This window comes from Xenopus laevis, chromosome 9_10S (genome assembly GCF_017654675.1).
Source record: "Xenopus laevis strain J_2021 chromosome 9_10S, Xenopus_laevis_v10.1, whole genome shotgun sequence".
Classification (NCBI taxonomy): domain Eukaryota; kingdom Metazoa; phylum Chordata; class Amphibia; order Anura; family Pipidae; genus Xenopus; species Xenopus laevis.
The window spans coordinates 69,943,328-69,966,769 of record NC_054388.1 but is presented as its reverse complement, the minus strand read 5'-3'; the positions used below and the strand labels follow the sequence as shown (position 1 = coordinate 69,966,769).

Sequence of the window (23,442 nt, the reverse complement as noted above, 5' to 3'; positions counted from 1 at the left end):
TTGCCACCAAACTGCTCCACAAAACTTAAATAAAATCAGCTAAATAAAATCTTATTTTACTGGTTTTAATAGATTTTTAACTGAGATTAAATGTGATGGTGGCTTAGGGTCTATACATACTACCCAACAACCATAGCTGCCTTTAGCAGTGGCAGAGAACTGGGCAAAAATACCTGCGCAGGATCAGTTATTTATAATCCAGCTTGTAGGTTTTAGCTGCTATTGATCTACAACTCTCGGCATTCTCTCACAGCCTTTGGTTGTAAATGGGTGCAAGGAACTATAGTTCAAAAACAGCTGAGAGCTTCTTGATGGATGTCTCACAAATAAAGTGTAGCCCCTACCCCAAAAAGATTGAGCAGAATGGAGTTTATTTCCTCTTTTGAATTCAAATATTGCTCTGCATGCAATCCTAAAACATAACTCTGGCTGGGTCAAAAATTCAAGGAAAACTTTGCTTAACCTGAATCTTTATCACACCCAAGCTCTTCAAAGTAGGCAACCAAAATTTAAATATAGATGGTATAACACTCTGTCAGTTATGTTACTGTTATCTAACATATTCAGATAATCATGCAGTTCTTATTTGTTAATAATACACTACAACCAAACTTCAAATGAGTGGATAGTGTCAGCTAGGTACACAGGGACAAACACTGCTTTATGCATTCTTTGACAACTATACGAATACAGCAAAAAAGAGTCCAGTGTATACAAAGTAGAAGGTGTTCTCTATAGAAGTTTATCTTGCATCAGTTGGGATTCTGGCCTTCCAGAACATGGAAATGTTTTATTGTACAGTGTTGCTTTAAGAATGCATCTCTGAGATTGCTGGGTCGCCGCCCCCATCAATCAGATTAAGCTCTTCTTAATGAAGAATGCTGGAAATTGTAGTCCAGCTGCAAATGAATGAACACTGCTATTGCAAGTACATGATTCCTGCATTTTCCTGCCAAATATTAAATATTGAGGCAACTGTGATATCAAACTATTCTGCTTTGTTAAATGGGCCTTTTCATCAAAATTAATACAGTAGAAAGATATGCTGAGTTCCTGCCTGGGAAAAACAAATCCTAAATTCAGTGCTTGATCAGAGCTATAGCCTTTCTATTAAAGGACTATACCAACGGTGCTGTGCATCTTGTATCCTACCCCATGTATTGGTCACAAAGCACTGGCTTTGCATATTTATTTTCTAATTACTTGTATCCATTTGGATTAGGTAACTTGTTGGCTGAAGAAACACATAGACCTGTATTTAAAGAATGGGCAGCTTGGTGCATCACTAACAGAAAATGAGGAGCATATTCACAAGCACAGCCAGTTTGTTGTTGACGCCAAGGTAAGAAATAAGTTGGATTCAGGGTATACAGACATCAACATATCAACGGCAGCTGAGCCATATCTGTCCTGTAGTGTTTAGTTTAAGAGTCAACATATTATTGAAATAATGCCATTTCTTGCTCTGCCAGCTCAGCTAATCATGGGAAGTTGGAAGCTGTAGTTCTACATCTACTGAAGGCTCCATGTTCCTAACTTAGATCAATACTGATACCCGTCAATCTAAGAAGAACTGCCATGTGCCATTATCACCTTCCACCAATCTTTTACCAATGTTCTTTTGCCTTTAAATGTGTATGTTGGTCTCCCCATTCTCTCCACATTTTATAGAAGTCAGAGCCTGATAGTCTGAGGAGGATTAGGCTGTAGGACACTGAAATTGCCTATTTCAAGTTAGAGAGGTACAAGTCTATGAAATATGACCTAAGTTCAATTTATACAACTTGTATAGTAGCTCAGCAAATTTATAACTAAAACACTATGTTATCTAAATGGATTTATTATTATATGGCTTAACTAAAAATTGAGTCAGGGAAAGAATTGAGGTTTTTCTTTATAATATTTGAACCTTGTCATCAAGTTACTTTATACCCTCAAAAGGACCATTGTATTCCCTTAGGGTCGAAGTGAATTCGAGGGAATTTTCATATAACTGTCCTACATTATAGTTCATGTTATGCCTATTTTCTTTTGGATCATTCCCTAAAAAATATGTAGACTTCCTGCTGGGTTTCCTATTATAAGGCCGTAACTGAGCATTTTACCCGCAGACAACTTACTGTGCTTTATGCGTATATCAGAAATTATATATCTGGAAATACTTTTTTATATACGAAAAAAAGGCAGCTATTTTGAAAACATAAATGTTACATAATATTGCAGATTTTGTGTACTTTGGTATTGTACAGGCAAAATCTGGACCCCAACAGGCCCTCAGCAGCTCTTTTGAATACCACACAATTTGTGTAAATATTACATCAATATTAGGTGTTGCTTGAAGCAAAGCTCACAGACGACCGCTGGCTAATAACAAGACATACTCAGTTTGATAAGTGTTTAATAGATATTCTGATTTTTGTCACAATATAGTGTTAGCGCCATGCTGTGGCCACTTGTTATACTGCATGTTCCTAAAGTCCTTAAATTGATTGTAACTGGGAAACTATCTTTGTAAAGCTTCAAAGAAAACAGAGTACTATCTGTGTCTGACACTAAGGGGCATCTTTATTATGCTGTGTAAAATGAAATTTGCTAAAAAAAACAGTGTAAAAAGCTGTATAAAATAAACCACGAGTTTATTGTTGCCGGATTTGCCACCATTATTTTATATTGCTTCCGTTAGAAGTCACTCGAAGAAAAAACACCTAAAAATGATGCCTTGTCTTGCACGGCGAAGCCTAGCAAATTAGCAATGTGTGGTCAATTATCCCGCCGTTTTTATACCACATAATAAATCTGCCCCTAAGTAAAAGGATGCTGTCTATTTTATTTATAAATAATCCTAGATATGGTTTAGTTTGTTGTCAGGCTGGAGGTAAAGCATAATACAAAATAATAATAATATAAAATAATATACTGAAACTTAGTCCCTAAAAAAAATTAAATATAGGTTAGGGATCTTTTATCCAGAAAGCTACAAATTATGGAAAGGCCATCTTCCCACAGACCTTGTACTTGATCCAAACTAAGATATAATTAATCCTTATTGGAAGCAAAACAAGCCCATTGGGTTTATTTAATGTTTGCACAATTTTCTAGTACACTTAAGATATGAAGATCCAAATTACTGAAAGATCGATTATCTAGAAACGGCCAGGTCCAGAGCATTTTGGATAACAGGTCCTATACCTGTAATGAACTGGATGCTTCGGATTGGCCAGACCAGGGAAGCAAATGGGCAGCTTTATTAAACTGCACTACATGCAAGATACCATATGATACATTTCTATTCGAATGAAGAACACACAGCAAGATAAATACTGCTTCAATTACATGTATGATTCGTAGTGATGGGCGAATTTCTCCTGTTTCGGCAAAAAATTCGTGAAATTCGCAAAACAGCGAAAAATTTGCTGGAACTCGAAAATTGACACCCGAGTCAATTTTGGATGTGTGACCGAAAAGTCGCTCGCATCAATTTTGTCGCCGGCATTAACGTCAATGAGCGTACATATAGTGTTGAGCCACTTTTTGGACGCGTGTCCAAAAATTTTTGACGCAGACGAATTTTCACTGGCGAATTTTCTTTGGAGTTTCACAAATTTATTCGGCGGCGGCAAAACGCGGGAATTTGACACAAATTTATTCTCCCATCACTAATGGTTTGTCATTTTCCTATAAACTCAGTGTAATATTTTCTAAATGTTTCCTTGTGGTCTCTCCTTCTGCCATAATAAGACTTTTATTTTATACAGAACGTCTGGTTTGAAGTGCTTTGTTACTTTATTCAAGCCAGAATTCTCTCTTTCAGCAATGGACATTAGCAATTGACAAGTTAAAAACTGAAGCCAGTGGGATAGTAACTTTAGATGGTTGCGAAGAAAATGGTACCCCAGAAGATTTAAATGAAAAACTAAAGAAGCTTCATGCTGAGTTCTGGGAACTGATGGATCAAAGGCTGGGCGACTTACAGGAAGCCAACGCATTTTTTAGAAGTGTTAACAAGGTGAGCAAACAGAATAGAGAAAATTGTTCTAAAATTCAGTGCAAATGGCTCTGCTTAATGGATGTGAGGTGGCTAATAATACATAATGCTACATTCCTCTGTTATTCAGGAATGCTAAAAAAAAGATTTTTTTTTTGATATATGTATATGTTTCCTCCAACATTTTTTCCTGTTTCTTTCTTTTTGTTCCTTTTTAGCTGTTAGATGTTAACATATGACATTTTGACCCCCATATTCCTTTTAGAAATAAGCAAATTGTGTATTGAGTTAAATAATACTGTAAATAGGCTACATCTTGTCACCAGCCCTCCACTTGTCACCATATCAGCAAAAACAGCAGCAAGACAAACTTGTTAACACCACCTAACAATACATGATACCTTCCTATAGTTCACACTCCTGAGACTCTCATCTCTGTCTGGCTCAGGAATAGGCATATTCAAAGGGGCCTTTCCATTGGCAGGTCCTCCACAGCTTGGGTAGTGGGCCCTTAAGGTGGCAGTGGGTGTTGTGTTCACTGTACCGCCTTTCAGTGTTCTGCATATGGTACTAAGACCCCAGAAACAGGTGGCAACTGTATGCATGTTTATTCAGCAAGGAACATCTAACTTAACACACCAAACATCAGGGTGCAACTCTGCTGTACAAGAAGGAGAGTGAGAGACAAAGCAGAACAGACACAGCGCCCTCTATATCATACCTCCCAACTGTCCCGATTTTAACAGCTCAATCCATTTGTTACTGAAATGTCCCGAGTTTCTCTTTGATCTCCTTCACTAAAGAGACAGAAAAAGATACAAAGTTTCTGAAACTTAATTGGCTTCTGCCAGAGAGTCCAGAACAGGCACCAGGTGCACTTACAGTAGATACTTTTGTAACAATTTAGAGGGGAATTTCAGCTTCCAAACCAAAATTTGAAAAAGAGGCCCACATAACAGAGAAACCCCTAATATACCCATCATAGTTACCTACTTTCTTCAAAAAGTATGAATAAATGCCATTTTCTATGCTGCAATCCAGCTGGTTAACAGTTCTTCTCTTTCTGCATCATTTGAAATCCTGGCTGGGAAGGAGAGACTAAACACTGATGTTATAAATTGTAACAACCTCTCCACAGCTTACAGACAGCATGCAGGAACTATATAACCCACAATGCATTGCACTGGGATGTTCCATTCCTTATTGAAATCACGAGTGCACGGAATTGTGGGGTTTGGAGGATGCAGGCTGAGGACAGCTGGCTGCTGATACAAAGTAACAGTAGTCAGCCAGCTCAGCAAAGTAGTCAGAAAAATCAGCAATAGAGCAGGGGGCTAGGCTTAGAGAACTGTCAGAAACCTTTAAAAATCATGAAAAGTCTGCATATGTTTTAATTGATGTATATTGCAAAGTTGCTTGTAATTATGTTTACTTTTCAAAAAGCTCAAGTTATGTTTTTGTGGAGTTCCCCTTTAAGATAAGCGAAGAAGCAATTGTAACAATTTAAGATAAGCAGGTCTCTTGGGGAAACTGTGACTTGCAGCTTAAAGGGCAATTCACCCTCATTAGCAAAACTGTAATAACTCAGAAATGTGTTCAAACTTTCATTACCTGCTTAGCAAACCTTTTTGTCCCTCTTTCTATTTCCAAAATGTTGGGAGGTATGCTCTATATTACTCCAGTGGTAAAGTCACAAACAAATACACTGCCAGTGGGGTTGCCAGTAGCAAGTGACCTTGCTGTTCATTTTTACAACAAATAAAATGAGCTGAAAAGCAATTATAGTATTCTTAAGGCTGACCAGCAGATGTCACTCTTCTGTTATAGTTTAAATATTCTTATCATTCTCTTCCTGGAATTTTTTTTTTTTTAGACACTGGCATTTTTTTAATGTGAACACAGCTAAGTTTTTTTTCTTAACATGTGTCAAGTGCAAAAAAATGCAGCTTGTTGCTTCTAAAAAAATGAGATGAAACACTAATGTATTGTGCTGCCATCAGATGCTTGTAAGGCCAAAAAGGAAGTTAATTTGTTCCAGCACCATTATATAAAGTCTCTGGTCTTAGGACTTCCCCTCTATGGTCACTTGCGAATCTGTGACATTTTTCTTCACCAAAGAATTTGCGAAACGCATTTAAGTCAATAGATGACAAACTTTTTTTTACATGCACTACTTTTTTTTCTCACTCCAAATGCAATAAAGTCAATCATTTTTTTTTTGTCTCAACGACATTCTTGTCTTGGAAACTTTTTTGTTGCAGCGAAAAAATTTGCAGTAGTTTCACAAAAATATTCACAGATGGCGAAACGGAAAAAAAAATTTGCTTATCCCTAATCTAGATATTTGTAACGATATCCCCTTCAGAGCCAGCCTAAAGGGTTGACACTTGCTAAAATATTAAATAACCTATTTACATTTTTTATTTCACCTCCTTATATTTTTATATACACTCTTTATATTTTCTAGGCATTAGACAAACTAGGGAGTATTGAAACCTACTTAAAAGAAAATAATATACAAGATCTGAGCATGCCGCAATTAGCAGAAAAGCAGAGAGAAGCTGAAGCAGAAATTAGAGACTGTATCACCGATCCCTTCCAGAAGGGAAAGGCTCTGCTCTCAAAGTCTTTCAGTGGGTAAGTGATTGATATTGTTCTAGTCCATGAGCAATGCTTCATGATAGTTACTGAATATGTGTAGGATGAATTTCTGTACACTTAGGTCTATAGCATACATAGGGGGTGTTAGTTAGTGATGGGCGAATTTGCGCCGTTTCGCGTCACTGAAAAATTTGCAAATTTCCCGTGAAATTTGCAAAACTGTGAAAAAATTGCTAAACGGCGCAAAAATTTGCACTAACGGACGCCAGCGAATTTATGGGGCGTTTTGTGGGGCGAATTTATTCACCGGTGGCAAATTGTGCAAATTTGCCGCAAATTTGCGCCTGGCGAATAAATTCGCCCATCACTAGTGTTAGTTGCTCTATATTTTATAACAAAAGTTCTACTCCTCTGTGCAGTTGCTGACAGTTAACTATACCATAATGGAGATTACTAGGGTTTAGGGGGCTGGGGGATATTGTGTAGTAACCATACATTTTGTTACAAAACTTTACTACTACTGTTTCGTCAAAGTACCATATAATCCTTAAATTACCTACATGCATGTAGCGGATACTAAGACACAGTTTCCTAAATGACCCATAAGGGTAATTTACAAGCAAGTGCAGAGGACATATTACTCTATGCAACAAATGTTAGATATATTTTAATTATCAATTATAATAATTACTCCTGGGAAACTCCAGCTGTTTTTGCACTGCAGCAAGCAAAGGCTTCCTGGAGGGATTTCATTGTTGTTAGTTAAATAACAGCTGCAGAGCTGCAAACTGCACTGCCTGATATATTAAATCTGCATTGCCGTGGCCATCCTATATGTCTAGCGTGGGGCAGTCCTAGAGAGATTTGAATACCAAAGGCCAAGTGTACTGTATAAAACAAAGAGACTCTAATTGCACGTCAGTGTAAACCATTGAATGCTCACAATTTGCTCCCATCACAAGTGTTAACTTGAAAAATCACAGGTCTTCAACTTCTGGTTATGCAGCTGTCCCTGAACAACATTACCCAGCCTCCTCCGAGTTCTCAGCTGTCATACTATTTTGTTTGAGTTGTAGTTTAGTAAAAACTACTGCTATTTTGGCAGTAATCATCTTGATATTGAGCATTTACTTATAGGGCTACCAACTCATTTGAAAATTCAGGGACACTTCTAATAAATGCATATCGCAGGACTAAACTGATTGCCTGTATATTAAATTGCAGTCACTGAGTCCCTTCCAGCTGCATTTTCTAGACAGTGAATTTTCAAATGTTTGCGAATGTTAGAGGCTGAAATTTTTTTTTTCCTCACACAAATTTTTTTTTTGCGAACATGTGCAGTGTATGTAATAACATTTTGCAAAATATTTAACAAAACTCCATAGCAGTGTTAACGTTAACTTTTGCTTAGCAATATTGAGCGATGAAATATTTGCCAGTGAATGATTTTACATTGTGAGCAGTGCTAAACATTTGCAAAAAGGCTATTTTTAGCAATGATTTTCATTACATTCCCCCAATGGTGGGCAAACTGCAGTTTTTGGATTAATAACCACAATGCAGTATTTTATCCCAGAATTCCAATGTAACTGCTTGCATCCTCCATAATTCGCCAGCGTCCTTTTTTTTTGGACACCAGCAAATTTTTGCTGGGGAATTTTTGCGCCGGTTTCGCGAATTTATTCGCCGGCGGCGAATCGCAAGAAAAAATTCACCCATCACTAGTATTGATCACTGAAAAGGAAATATTGTAGCTTAAAAGTCTAAAGTATCTCTGTGCAGAACAGCATATGTTCATGTATCTAGTAAGAAAAGTACACTATGGGGCAGATTTACGAAAGGGCAAAGTGTCAAACGTTGGTGACAATTTACCAGCGTTACCACCCGCAGGGACATCGGCGATTTATTATTTGGCGCCGGCATCAATTCGGTAGAGAAAGAGATAGCTAGCGATCATTCACACTCTATCGCCAGGCGACAATTCGCTCTGGCGAATGGACGGTACTCCGCAAATTCACAGACTTCCCTTCACCAGCGCAAACCAGGCGAAGTGCACTGGAGTGCATAGATCTTCCCCAATCTACTGATAATTACATCATATTCTATGAGTGGAAAAGCATCAAAGTTCAAAAAACACTGGCGTCTTTTCCATTTTTCAGAGTGATAGCCTGCAAAAGTCCTTAAAATTTTTTTTGGGGTAACCGGTTTCACCCATACATTTTCCAACTTATGGAACATTAATTATACAGTGGGCTCATGTGTAGGGCATTATAACAACTCTATTTTCTTTATTAAGGTTGGACATGTGTAATTAACAGTGGAATTGTAATGTATTTGATGCAACATATAACATAAAGAAGTCCATTCAACTTTTAATTTCCTCCAGTATGCAAATTAAACTGAGTTCAAGACTTCTAGTGAATTTGTGCTAGGCAGAAATGAATGCTAGCGCATCTTCGCTTTGAATTGCTTGCATTGGCGAAGTAATGCTAGCGAAAAGTAGCTAGCGTTCGGTGCCTGTGATAAAACTCTGCATTTTACTGAATTAGCGTTATCTGAGCAAATGTGCGCCAATGGGTGCAAAGCAGTCGCTGGCAACTTTTCGCGAATATAGTGAATCTGCCCCTATATTTTCCCTTTAAAGGGCAAGTCAACCCCAAAATAAAAATGAGCCTAATAAAAGAAAACATAATTCTAAGAAAATTGCCAATATACATTTATTAAATATTTTCAGTACTTTTAAAGTTATTTGTAAAAGTTATTGCTATTGAAAACAGCATTAACTTAATTTCTTCTTGTTACTTTTTAAACAATGTTGCAAACATTTTAGTCCCCAGCAAAGACAGGTTTGTTAATCAGTTGCCTTGTCTTTAGTGATGGGTCAATTTATTCGGCAGGTGCAAATTCGCGGCGATTTGCCGCCAGAGAATAAATTTGCGAAACGAAAATTCGCCGGCGTCCAAAAAAAATTGTCGCCGGCGTCCAAAAAAAATTGTCACCGGCATCAAAAAAATCGGGCGGCAGCGTCAAAAATGGCTGCCGGCATAAAAAAAAACGAGACGCAGTTTTGCGAATTTTCGCAGGAAATTCACTAATATTTCGGTGAAACGCCGCTAATTCGCCCATCACTACTTGTCTTACATTGTTTCAACAGTCTGAGCCATCAGGGTAGAGAATAGAAAGGGACAGACAAACACTGCATTCAATAGAAATACATAAAAAAATAACTTAGACCATAGACAATGTGTAATGCATGTATATTGCACAGTTATGTAGAATTATTGCTTCTTTGATTTGGCAAAACATCTTTTGGGTTGACATTCCCTTTAAATTAACAATTTTTTTGCAAATTCAACCATTTCATGTGTTCTTTTTGTACTTTTTGTACTCATATACATATATATATATATATAATATAGCTATATTCTGTAAATGACAATTTCCATTTGTGTTAGATGTAATGATGGATTTAAAGAGTAGCTAAATACAACAAAATTACTCAGATCCTGGTTGACCTGTCTTTATTCAGAAATAAATATACTGGCTGTTCTGCCGAACAGTGAAATGTTTTGTCCTACAGTGCTCCTAAAAGCTGTCATTAGCCGCTTTGAATTCTAGGTTATAAACAGGCTGCGCTGAGATTTGAAAAGTTTTTTTCTTGTGTACTTACGTTTAAAAACGTCTGTGCTCATATAGGTCAATTTTCTGTACAGCATCAAATGCTTCCTTAATGGAATGGATCACACTTTCCACATCGAACATCAATTTTATCTCAGGAAAAAAACATGTTTGAGCAAAAACCTAAAGGGAATTATATCTGTATATAAATAAAAATAGAGCTTTTAGCTTCAACGTTCTATTTAATCCTGGAATTGCATGAAAGCCCTAACGGGTTCTGGGTGCGTCAAGACAACAAAGAAACAGTAGTGGTCACTTCAAGGCGGCCATCTGAGAATGAGAATCTCTTAAGGATTTTTTATATAATCATTGCAAGACTTTGCCTTCTGTACGCATTTGTGCAACCTTTTAGGTATAAATGCCATCATATCATAGCTGGAGACAAAAGGAATTGGAGCAATTCTGGAGATGGTTTGTGTGTGACAGTAAGAGACATTAAGAAAGCTAAAGGTTTATGGATAGTGGAGTATGTGGTATCATTGGATCAAGGGCTCTAGGACCTGATCAATTTCATGGGCCTGTTGTGTTCTACAGTATATATGTAACTATTTGTTGGACTTTTTGGTTGTTTTCTGAGATATAGGTACTCCACTGTTTGTCCTTCCCAAAGGTTTTTGAACAGAGAAACATGATGAAACATCAGTTTGATCTACTTACATTCAATAAGGGTTTCCATTTTCATCTAGTTTATAGTGCTTATAAGGCAATAAACAAGTTCCACTAAAACAAGACACATTTTATTTACCTAGCAAAAAAAAAAACCTTTATTTTCTATGCACATCATTTTGGGCTGTGGGTTTGCACTGTGTAGGGCATGACATGAAGCTTGTACATAAAACTCTGCTGTTCTTTTCCTGATTCCAAGATTCCATTTGTTTAAAAACAAATCTTTTAAGACAATAAATGCCAAAAAAAGTCCTGCTTTTTTCTGGCAGAAGTTCACAGCAATCCACAGCAAGTCCTCCAAAAGATGACTTCAGATGGCGCGCGCATCCATTTTATATACAGGCAAACACTAATAATACCTCTTTTGGTTAGTGTGTATCGCTATAACTTATAGGGTAGCATACTTTCTCATGGTTAAAGGAGACATATTGTCTGAAGGACAAGAGTGCCAGTGCATTATACTCTTTTAAATTATACTCTTTTAAATATAGATAGTGCTGAAATAAGTAGCGTTTCAGGCTTCCTGCTGCCTCCATTCCCAGGCTGTGCAGACAAGTGAGCAGCACTCAGCGCACTGAACTTTAGGATAAGAACAGTCAGCAGCTAGGCTAACCGGATAGGGAACTGAAGCCTGTCTTTGCATGTGCAGGGACTATTAGGAGCTCAAATAAAGGAGAATGTTTAAGATAATATTCATTTTTAATAACTATAATTAAAAAAAAAACGCTTTTGTATTCTGTACTACATATATCATAGCCAGTTATGTTTTGCCTATGGAAAATTTCCGTGAATTCCCGCGATTTGCTGCAGGAGAATAAATTTGCGAAACCGCCGTTAAAATTCACCGGCGTCCAAAAACAATGGACATTGGTGCATTTTCGCTGGTGAATGTGTGCCGGCACCCAAAAACGGATGCCGGCGTCAAAAACAAGACGCCGGCGACGTTTTGCAATTTTTTTTTGCCCACAGATTCGCCCATCACTAATAATAATGCAATAATGTATGAAATGGCAGACCTCTGGTTTTAATCAACTGGAAGTGACACCATACCTGTGTATTAAAAAGTTTCACTGAAAAATATACCTTGGTTCCCAGTACCATATTCTTCTGTTAAAAACATTTGTAAATGATTAGGTGTTACATTCAACGAGATCCTTCTTTCTTTGAGTTTGGCAATATCATTTTCCTGGGAAAACGCCAGTAATGGAACACTTTAAACTTTATAACTTTTTTTAATTCTTCTGCTGTTGTTTTACATCCTTGCATGTAGCAGCAGTGCTAGTCTGAAGAACTCTGGGTATAAAAGATTAGCCATTTCCATCTATAATTTATCAGCTGGGCATTGATCCAAGGTAGGAGAGGTGCTAATAGCTGTTTGGTTCATATTTAGCTCTGGGATGTCTGGAATTAAGGAAATGATCGTGTGCCTTCAGAAACGAGTAGATCAGCTAATGGTCCAGATCCTTGCACCGAATGAGCAAGTCTTAAAGGAACAACAAAATGCTGTGTCACTACAGGAACATTTTAAGAAGGTACAGTATACAGTCTACGTAACCTGCTGCCTAATTCACCCTTACACTTTCACTTTCTGAACTTCCTGCATATTAAGAGAGAACAATTTTGAACAGTCCAATATCATACACTATTGGGGTTGCAGGTTGCATGTTTACCAAAATGTATCATAAGACAATTATTTTCAGTTCTGGAACTAATCGTTCCATTGCATGGTTAAATAATGCATTATACACCATTATTATAATCAAGTACCCAAAAGTTTGTCAAATAAAAAAATATTAAAATAATTATTTCTATACATAAATATTCTAGAAACTATAGTTGCTGAATGGATCAAACTTTTCATGCAAATTAAAATTGACTAAAGGCAAATTGGCTTGCTGTGTGGCACAGGCAGCTGTACATTTCTCAGCTTTGAGCAACAGGGTGTTTTATAAACAGAGTGAATTTGATATTACCATGTACATGCTAATTAACCTTTTAATACGTAGGTGTCACTGTGGGGTCAGAGAATAAATGCAGAACTGGAAAGATACTGTGAATCTGGATGGAGTCTGGCTGAATGTGAGGAAGTCCTGAGTAAACTTATAGAGTTGGCTAATCAAACAAAGGTAATTCTTTACATGAACCTAATAACAGCCAGAGAGCAAAATGTATGCTGCCAGGACACAGTATAACGTTAATAAAATCCCATTAATTTATATTCAGTTTCAAAAATGTTGCTGTGTATTCTTTTTATATTGGAAATGGGAGTTTTAGAAAATTCTTCAAAATTGGTTTCAACATCCTTGGAGTAAAAACTTAATTTCAGTGACATTTTGATCAAAGTCTGGGGAGATTTCTATGGTATCACATAAGTGTGAACTGAATGGATTTACATCTTATAATAACATTTTCCTACAGCCACTTTGGTTTTATTATAGGTTTTATAAAAGAGGGGCTAATTGTATCAATACACCTGCTAGCTAATTAATTGGATCACTAGGTGTGGCCCAATGCTGGGTTGGTCAGTGATAAATCCATGCATAGCATCCAGCTGCTGTATCCTCAATCCCTGTTTACCAGTCCCTTAAGTGTTAAAGGACACAGTTTTGTATCCTTTCATGTCACTTGTCCATGAATATAAAATAAACACAAAAAACTGTCTATACACAGACACACATCACACATTTTGTTTTAGAAATGCAGATGAGGTACCAGCATGACAAAATAGTAATGGGAACATCCTCTGCTGATCCAAAGGCACTGGGGCTACTTAGTACATGGGTGCTCATGTGAACGGGCTTTCAGCTATACAATGAACACCTTACAATTCATGAACTGGGTGCACTGCAGCTGCTGTAGCAATGATGTGTGAATCACCAGAGGGAGCAGAAAATGTACTCACTCAATTAGTTTGTATTTAGTATTGTCCTGTAATTATTATGCAGTTTTAGGGTAAGGTCACACTGGGCGACTTGGGGAGATTTAGTCGCCTGGTGACTAATCGTCTCGTCTTTGTGGCGACCAATCTTCCCAAATGCCTTACCTCTGTCTTGCGCCTGCTAAAATGAAAAGTCGCCTGCGGCATAGCACATGCGTCGCTTCGTATTCCGAAGTCTCCCGAAGGAAACTTCGGGCGACTTCGGAATACAAAGGCAACTAAATCTCCCCAAATCGCCAATTGTGACCTTACCCTTATAGCCTAGAAGAGGCAGGCACAACCTTCATATTTCCATCCAGCTGTTGTAGAACAATGTATGCTATCACTGTCACCAGGGGAGTTTTATTCTGCAATAGAATACATAACAACTAATCAGAATTTTGTTTTCATTAGCCTAATTGTAGTTGATCATTAAAAGTTTATTGCTGATTAATTATCATGGGTTAATACTCCAATTTGTTGTTATCAGTGGTTTAACTAGAAGTTATGGGACTTTAATTTTATAACTTCCCCCTAAACCTTGGAAATGAAACATTTTTTCATAAAACTGCACTGAAACTTCTTATCAGTCAATGTCACACTGGGACTCATCTACCTCCTGGGCCCCACAGAAGTCTCCTTACTCCTTACTTTATGCAGGCGTTTATCTGATCTTTAAGCCTTGGTGCTTATTTGTATAGCAAGCTGTTTTTTTTTTTAACAATTTTTTTATATAGGAGGCATCGCAATACATGGAAACAGCTGTCAAGACCACGAGAGAGGTCGCTGAACATGTTCCTTCGGGCACAGAAGAATTTAGCAGCCGCATTCATATACTGGAAGAACATTTAAAAGATTTGAATCAAAGTATTGATGAAAAACTGGAATGTTTAAATGGATACATAGCATTTTTAAAATCATCGTCAGAGGTACAAATTTTACAAATGCAGGGCATTAAAGTTTATCTGCAATTGATTCCATAACAAACTGCAGAGGATCAATAGAAGACAAGGAAGGCCTGATTTACAAAGGATTTGGTCATACTACAAACACTGATAATGTCGGGCACCCCCTCCCCCAGTGAGTCAAACCACTAACCCTTTGCCCCAGTACAGTGCACCTTTTCTATAATAAATTAATCGTAATTTACTGGAAGCACAGTGGTTCCATTTTTGTTCTGCTTCCATGCTCAGGCGTGGGACAGACAGATGCACATTGTAGGAATGCTTGCTGCTAAGTCTGTACTTGTGCATGGAATGTGGTCAATAAAATTGTGCCATTATGCTGCAAACTACCCTGGGCCAATTCAATTTTTATAGAAGATGCTCACCAGCCAGGGGCAAAAGGTAAACAAATTACCCCCCCCCATTGTTTGTAACTTTCCTTGTTCTTTTACAATACTTCTACTGTTTCTGTTTTTCTAATTTTACAGAGAATTCATCTTTACCCGATCTTTACACTTGCATCTAATAGCTTCTATATACTGTACTATAAATACATCATGTACATAGGAATGTTTGATATTTATACTTCTACAATAATATGCTTACATAAGTCAATTTTTAACATTTATTTTAGCTGAAATCTGCCATCCAGAGTCTGAGAAAACTGTATACATCCAGTACAGAAGAAGACACAGAGACAGATAAAGCATCAGTCCTGAAATCAGCAGAAGCACAGTTACAGTTTGTCCTTACAGAGATTTTCACAGTTCAAGATATGGGGCAGAACTGCCTAAATATCATGAAAATGGTAAGGAATAGTTGTTTTATTTAAAGAGAAGGAATGTCATTTACACTTGGGGGTGCCAAAAGTTAGGCACCCCCCAAGTGATTGTATTTACTTACCTTACATCCCGGTCCGGTGCTCCTATTAGCAGAAACCTGCACCAGCACAGGGTTCTCCCAGCGAGCACCACGGAACGATAGTCTTCTTCACTTCTTCTCTTTTCAAATATCCTGGGGCAGACCCATGCACAGTAGAATTAAATTGTCTGTTTTTTTCATTAAAGTTTTTTCATTTTTGCGCTACTGCAGGAAGAGGATCGCTCTGTGGTGCTCGCTTGAAGAACCCCAGGCCGGTGCAGTTTTCTGTTGATATGAGCAGCGACCTGGGGTGTCAATTAAGTAAATACAATACAGGGATGGAGTGCTGCTTCCAGTGTTACCTGTTTGGTATCAGGTGCCTCTAGGTGTATGGCCCCAAAACTGCCAAGGGCCTAAAAATAGTCTCCACGAACAAAACACCAATGGCACATCCGATGATGTTAAACCAGTTGTGAGTTGCCACTATTATGAGCTAATAAACAACTCACAACTGGTTTAACAGCATCGGATGTGCCATTGGTTTTTTGTTCGTAAATACAATCATTTGGGGGTGCCTTCTCCTTTCAGATTTAGGCACAGAAAGTTGGAGGATACAACACTATAAGCTTATCCACCTAGGCTATGTAAAAAAAAAATCCTCTAATAGCCCTATTTCATATTGTCGTATATGTGACAAGACTAATTTGTCACTTTTCCATTATTTATGGTCCTGTCCAAAGATTGATCTATTTTGGAGGGAAGTCACTAGTTTTCTGAATTTTAAATTGAAGATAAATATTAAATTGTCTCTGTGCTTCGCTTTCTTACATTTAGATAATATAATGTCTTCTTCAGTCCCTAAGACAAATTTTATTTCCCATGAAAATAAATTATTGACAGTTTTTTTTCTAGCTGCTTCTAAGAAAGCTTTATTTAATTCCTGGTTACAGAAAGAACCCCCCTCTTTATCGGACACAATTTCTTATATGAATCAGCTTAGCTGGCAAGAAGCCTTATTAACTAAATCCAAAGGGAATAATTCAAAAGATTCTTTTAGACTGATTTGATCTCCTTATTCTGAAATTTGCAATTCCAAGACTGTTGATTAAATAAGGCGGTTTCTTCAATTGTAAGATGTTCTTTCTGACATTCTAGTCTATGAATGGATGTTTTTCTTTATTTCTTTTATTATATGTACCTCCACTGGCTTAGTTAATTTTAGTAAGTTCTTGTTAGTCTTCTTTAAGGGTATTTAGTGTTATGCCATTGTATCTAATATAATATTTTCTCTTCGTCTGCATAACATTTGCTGTCATACTGATTATATTTGTTTAATATTAAAATCAAATAAAATATTTTCAAGCAAAAGATTTAGGCAAATGTGTAAAAAAAAAACAAGAGATTGGTATTTTCATGTGAATATAGCCTGCAAAAACACACAGGATAAATCGCACCAAATAAAACTGGTTTATGTGATGAACATTTCTTGCAGATGAATACCAACACAATCTTGAACAACAAACATGCACAAGCAATTGAAAGAACTATTGATAATCTGAATAAGGAAAAAGCAGAGATCACAAATCTTGGTTTAATATGGCAGCAACGCTTAAATCAAGCAAATGCCACAAAGCAACAATGGAGGACAATTAAAGACAAGTTACAGTCAGTAAGTGGTCTTGTGCAAGGGGATCAGGGATATATAGATAAATATACATACATTTCCATGATATTTCAGAAATGTGTGTATGTCATTGATTTGTATTGTACACTAAAGAAAGGCACATACACGCATCAAGCAAATATTTACACACTTTCCAAATGCAACAAAAATGCATGGAGTAATTATATTAATCACATTTTCCCTGCCTTTTTTCCCCAACAAAAAGATTTTTTTTGTACGGTGAAACAAATGCATGTCAAATTCTAGAGTGAATTCTTGAAATATTCATCACTTTTGGAAATGGGACTTTAGCAAAACTGTACCAAAAGAAAAACGTATTCAATAGATCAAAAAAAATATGTAAAGGCAAATGTAATCTTATCCAAAGGCATGCTTCATTATATTGCCTCCAGGGGCTTATTTCGTCCCAAGCACCCTCCCCAAATGAACTCTGCTGCCCGCACAAACTTCATCCCAACCCACTTGCAACCCAAATGCAATCCCTAAACTTAAACCCTAAACCTAAGTTTATGCCTGGGCCCGATTAACTCCCCTATCTCTTCCTGATTTACATTGTTTTCACAAAGATAAAATGGTTCTGACCTGTGCAGAAATAGGCAGCATTTTTTTATGGCTTCCAACTCATTTCGGGAAGTGACCCAGCCAAGATGGCAGGACTGCTGTTTTCTTGATTCTCTGGTTCTGATACAAGTGGCACACTGAATTACAAAAATGTTTCTTCAGTTATTTACAATGATCCCCTAATGTTGTTCCAATGATTTGTAGGTTTCATTGTCCATTACATGTTCTCATTAGTAGATAAATGTTACAAGCCACATTTTTTCCTTTGGTAGGCTACCGATGGATTAGAAGCCTTGGAGAAGGATCTACAACCATTTTATGCTCTGAGCTTGGGAAATAACTTCCAAGCTATCCTAAATGCACAAGAAAAACTAAATCAGATTAAAAATAAGTATCAGGTGAGTTAATATCATCACATTTACCTTTTTACCATTGTAAGTTTATGTTGAACCCTCAGTTAGGTTTTCAGACTGACTATTTCTGCAAATGCCACCCTTTTCACTCTTTCATCCCAATCTTATTGTGACTTCTAAGCTAAAAAAACAGGTGACAGAGGAAAAGGGTGATTAGAAACCAGTAAGGAGGTCAAACTACTGCAAGCTTTTTATTCTTCTTTCTGTGCCAGTCAGTGCTTACTGTAAGATCTTATTACATATTCTGAATTCAGTAGCTACCAGTAACTCAGGCTGCCATATGAAAAAAAGATTTGTGGCTCCTGGCTGGGTCCTTGAGCATACTGGGGGCACAGTTGTCTTTTCTGGAATGCATTGACCAGCATTGCGACTGGTAATTGTGTCTTTAACAGTATGCAAATATTTAAAATATTAAAAGATTAAAAGAGCACTGCTAGAGACACACTAAGCATTAAGAAACATAGTTTCTTGCCAGGACAAAATCAGAGCTAGTAGTATATATTTATACTACAGGGACTATGATTGTAAGCCTAACTGATACAAAGACTGATCTGACTGATATATATCATCTGCAATATCCGTGGAAAATGTTGGCACTATATAAATAAATGATAAATATAATAATATAGATGGAATAGAACAGCAGAGAATTTACTATATTTATGTTAAAGAACATTTTATATGTGGGTTTAATAATAAAAATATAAAAAATAAATATATGTTTATGTAAATAAATATATTTTTTTTCTTTTATTATTTTGTTTTCATTTTTTTTTACATTTTCATGTCTCAAGGGCCCTAAGGGCCTCTATTGTGTATTCCAGAGTATATTTTTTTGTATGTGCTTTTATACTTTCTCTTGCAGCTTTAAGTCTATGAATAAAACGTTTCTTTAAAATCACCACTGTGGGTTTGTGAGTAGTAATTCTATCCACTGCTTGGCTATTTTACCAGAATATCAATGCTGATGCTGAATATGCTATAAAGATATCTGATCTCCTTACCCGGGAAGGCACACAATTGCCAGAAAAATCTGGCAAAATAAATGACTTGGCTGAGCTTCACCAGAAAGTAAGGAACAGCATTGCAGAATATGAAGATATTTTCATCAAGATGGTTGCATTTTATCAAGTCAAGACAGAGGTAAGTAGTAATGACTTATCCTATGCATGCACAAGTTGCCAGAGAGCTTCTACGAAACATTATTCAGCAAGCTCTTTAGATAAACACCCTTTGGTAAGTCTCATCTGTATAAGTGACATACTTTAACACTGTAAGCTTTTTTAGGCAGCGCTCGCTTTACCTCTTGTATCTATTATTGACTCCTTTTTAATGTAAATTTGTATATTTGATGTATAGACACATTTATTGTACAGCACTGTAGAATATGTTGGCACTTTATACATAATAATAATATTGTATTTGTAGAAATGTGAAAATAGGTATAATGAAATCCATCAGCAATTGGATTTGATCAGTCTGCTGCAGGCAGAATAAGGAATGCAAAAGTATATTTATGGGTTAGTGCAACAGACAACTCAGCCCATATATACACATTTTTAGGGAAATCCTCCATTTCACAAGGCCCCATCTAGAATATGCAGTATTGATCCCCAGTACCCAAAAAAGAACGAGAAGAGCAACTAATGATAAAAATGATGGACTCATTGATGTGTTACTTTTTCAGCTGTGAAACAAAGAAATACTAGGAGCCAAAGTTCTGAAAGGTTACATTGTGCAAAAGGTCACTAAGAGATCTCTTTTTCCATTTTGTTTTTATGTATTACAGTTGGAAATCCTTGTTAAAGCAGAACAGAAACTTCAGCCTGAACATGAACTCCAGCTCAATCATGAACTCCAGCTCAATCATGAACTCCGACTCAATCAAAAGCAGGATCAGCAAACTCATTTCCAAACTTTGTATAAGCTTGTAGTTAACTTGGGAAGAGAAATCATATCTATAATACAACATTCTGTAAGTAAAAGCACATACTGTATTAGTCTTTAAAGTTCATAGGAGCGTAGGCATACCAGCACTCTAAATTAAAAGGTGGCCATAGACGTTAAGATTTTCTCTCTCCCTGAAGAACAATTTTAGTGCGATCTGACAAATCCATCAAATTATCGTGAGGTTAGTGGGCACTGAACTATCGTGCATCTAACGATTTTTCGTCCAATATCAGTCAGAAAATAGGTCAGTCAAATTAGAAAATTTTCATCATTCACAGTGAAATGTATCCATTGTCCAATTTCTTGCAGGGCCAAGCAGGCAGCTACCCACAGTTGTCCTGTCTTCAACTAGATGATATCACTGGAAATGATCATTTAAGATAAGCTTGGTCTTGTGATAACGAAAAGATCTTTTAAAAATCTTAACGTCTATGGCCAGCTTTAGATTGGTTAGCGCTTTCATCCTCCTAGTCTTGTAAGAGAAATATCTGTTCAGGAATGCATTAGTGAGTTAATAGACCAGTATCCAGATAACTGGCATAGCATCACTTGTGGCCTATTTTCTTTATATATAACTATCAAATTAAAGCAAATATCAATAAAAAGTTTATGCAAAGTTTGCACAGCTCTGCATAACACACAAAAGGTAAGGCTTGACCATGACTGACAATTTATTGTATAGTCCCTCAAATTCCTCTGAGACATCCTTGACCAGGGGTCCCACACTTTTTTGTTTACCCTTGAGCCACATTTAAATATAAAAAAAAAAGTTGAGGAGCAACATTTTCATGAATAAAATTCCTAGGGGGTACTCAGTACGGACTGTAATTGGTTATTTGGTCATTGCTATGTGGACTGGCTGACTGCAGGTGTGTCTGTTTGGTCTGAAGTCAGGTGGGTCTGTTTGGTCCAGTACACATATTGGGGCAGATTTACCAAAAGGCGAAGTGGCTAACGCTAGTGGCATTTCGCCAGAAATCCCATCCGCGGGGACATTGCCAATTTACTAACAGGTGTAGGCTAGCGAACGGGACCGTCGCTAGCATTCATTTGCACTCTATCGCCAGATGACTTATCGCTCTTGTGAACGGTCATTACTCCGCAAATTCAGTAAAGTACGAATTTTACTGAACGCTACCTCTTTCGCCACAGTTGACTTCATCACCTCAAATCAGGTAAACTGCTAAAATGAAGCTAGCTCTTCCTCAATCTTATGTCAGTTACATCATATCCTGTCTGCCGGAAATGCATTAAAGTTGTAAAAATGCTGGCGACATTTCTTTTTTTAAGCAGGATTGCCTGCAAACTTTTTTTCGGTTAACATTTTTCCCTAGACATTTGAGGGACATGGAACATTAATTTTAGGGTGGACTCATGGTTAGGGCATTAAAGGATCTCTTTTGTCTTTATTCAGGTTGCTTGGACATTTGTAATAAAAAGTGGCCACTTCAAGCATTTGCACCAACATCTCCAATAAAGACGTCCATATGATTTTAATGTACCTGCCCTATTCAAATTTACCAAAGTGTAAGAGGACTAATGAAGTTTCGCTAGGCAGAATCAATCACTAGCATAATTTTCCTTTGAAACACTCGCACTGCCGAAGTAACACTAGCAAAAAGTCAACATCGCTTGGCACACAGGACGCAACTTCGCATTTAAGTAAATTATCGTACTGGTAGTGAAGTTTCACCTGGCGAAGTGTGCAAAGCAGTCGCTGGCGACAATTCTTCCCTTTACTGAATCTACCTCATTGTGTTTAAGCTTCCAAACCTTTCCTCCAAGTCAGTATTCCAAAAATGAGCACCTACTTTGAGTTCACTGAGAACAACATCTGAAAGTAACACGAGCCACTGGTTGGACATCAGCGTCCTAAATTGTAAATGCATGGTGATATTGCCTACTCATGATCTCAATTTCTTTGGGTTTAGGGCTCACTTGTGATTCAGCATTAGTCGCGCTTGAAAGTGACCGAGAACAAACAAATACTACGTTTTTTTGGTGTTTTGTGCTTTTCTTTCAAGAAAATGCATATTTGGGGTATTCCTACAGGGATGCATATTTTGTATAATATTTAGATATATACATTTTAGAGTAAACAAATTAATGTTATTTCTTGCTCTCCTTATGTAGAAGCACATCACCATTCCAGTCATGGAACTTCAAGAGCAGATTGCTAAAATGGAACATGATAGTACATGTTGGAATTCCACTGTGGACAAACAAGAAGAGAAGCTATTAAGTCATCTAGAGTTTGGCACAACTGTAGAAGATATAAATGAGGTATTTGAAATTGTTTATGAATGACTTATCAGTGTATCAAATGTGTGATACCTGCTAAAAATAACTGTAAATGCAATGAATCCAAGATTTTGTTTTTTTTACATTTGGCCAAATCCCAGCCTTTTTTGCAGCTGGACCAAATCAGAACCTTTAATACCATGCAATGTGGAATACTGATATTTTTGTTTCAAGAATATGCAATTCTGTAACATAATAACATAGTAATTTAGGATGAAAAGGCACATGTCCATCAAGTTCAACCTTTTATGTCTGTGTATAACCTACCTTACATGCTTAGTTGATCCAGAGGAAGGCAAAAAATCCCCTTCTGAAGACTCTCCAATTTGCCTTCCTGACTCCAAGATAGCAATCGGACCAGTTCCTGGATCAGCTATCTTCCATAATAACCCTTTCAAATATGTTGATCATATTTTGTGAAGCATTCAGTCAGGTCCAAATATTCTGCATTTTGAATATCCATATTTGTTCCTAAACATTACTTATGAAAGGCTATTATAAAGGCTAATATTAGCTAGAAATATGACCCAGGTCACTAACAATATAACACAGGTTACACTGGGATTGTCCTCAAGGGGTGCTGCTACCATGAGGCAAGATAACATTTTTTCTAAGGCTGCAGCTCCCCACAATTTATCAGGAAAAAGGAGTAAAAAGGTCACTCCTGTTAACTGTAGGTTCCAGTTATTAAAGTGGTTGATTGACTTCAAATCCTTTTTTCAGTTCAGTTGGTTTCAGATTGTTCACCAGAAATAAAGACCTTTTGCAATTACTTTCCATTTTCTATTTATGAACGTTTTTTCTAATATTGAAATGTAAAGTTAAAATGTTCACCTTCTAAAGCAGCTCTGGAGGGGAGGGGTTACTGACTCTTTAACTGT

At 37.0% G+C, this 23,442-nt stretch overlaps 1 protein-coding gene across 2 annotated transcripts in view; it reads left to right on the top strand.

Annotated features, from left to right (window-relative positions):
• The window catches only part of ccdc141.S (coiled-coil domain containing 141 S homeolog), a 77,507-nt gene that overhangs the window by 31,748 nt on the left and 22,317 nt on the right, over positions 1 to 23,442 (top strand). For both annotated transcript variants that reach the window (XM_041578524.1, XM_018238897.2), the window contains exons 6-17: positions 1,223 to 1,342; positions 3,812 to 4,006; positions 6,453 to 6,622; positions 12,321 to 12,462; positions 12,937 to 13,056; positions 14,585 to 14,776; positions 15,426 to 15,599; positions 17,145 to 17,321; positions 18,170 to 18,295; positions 19,265 to 19,453; positions 20,100 to 20,285; positions 22,394 to 22,543. In XM_041578524.1, the coding sequence (XP_041434458.1) occupies positions 1,223 to 1,342; positions 3,812 to 4,006; positions 6,453 to 6,622; positions 12,321 to 12,462; positions 12,937 to 13,056; positions 14,585 to 14,776; positions 15,426 to 15,599; positions 17,145 to 17,321; positions 18,170 to 18,295; positions 19,265 to 19,453; positions 20,100 to 20,285; positions 22,394 to 22,543 (1,941 nt within the window). The remainder of the gene's footprint in view (positions 1 to 1,222; positions 1,343 to 3,811; positions 4,007 to 6,452; positions 6,623 to 12,320; positions 12,463 to 12,936; positions 13,057 to 14,584; positions 14,777 to 15,425; positions 15,600 to 17,144; positions 17,322 to 18,169; positions 18,296 to 19,264; positions 19,454 to 20,099; positions 20,286 to 22,393; positions 22,544 to 23,442) is intronic.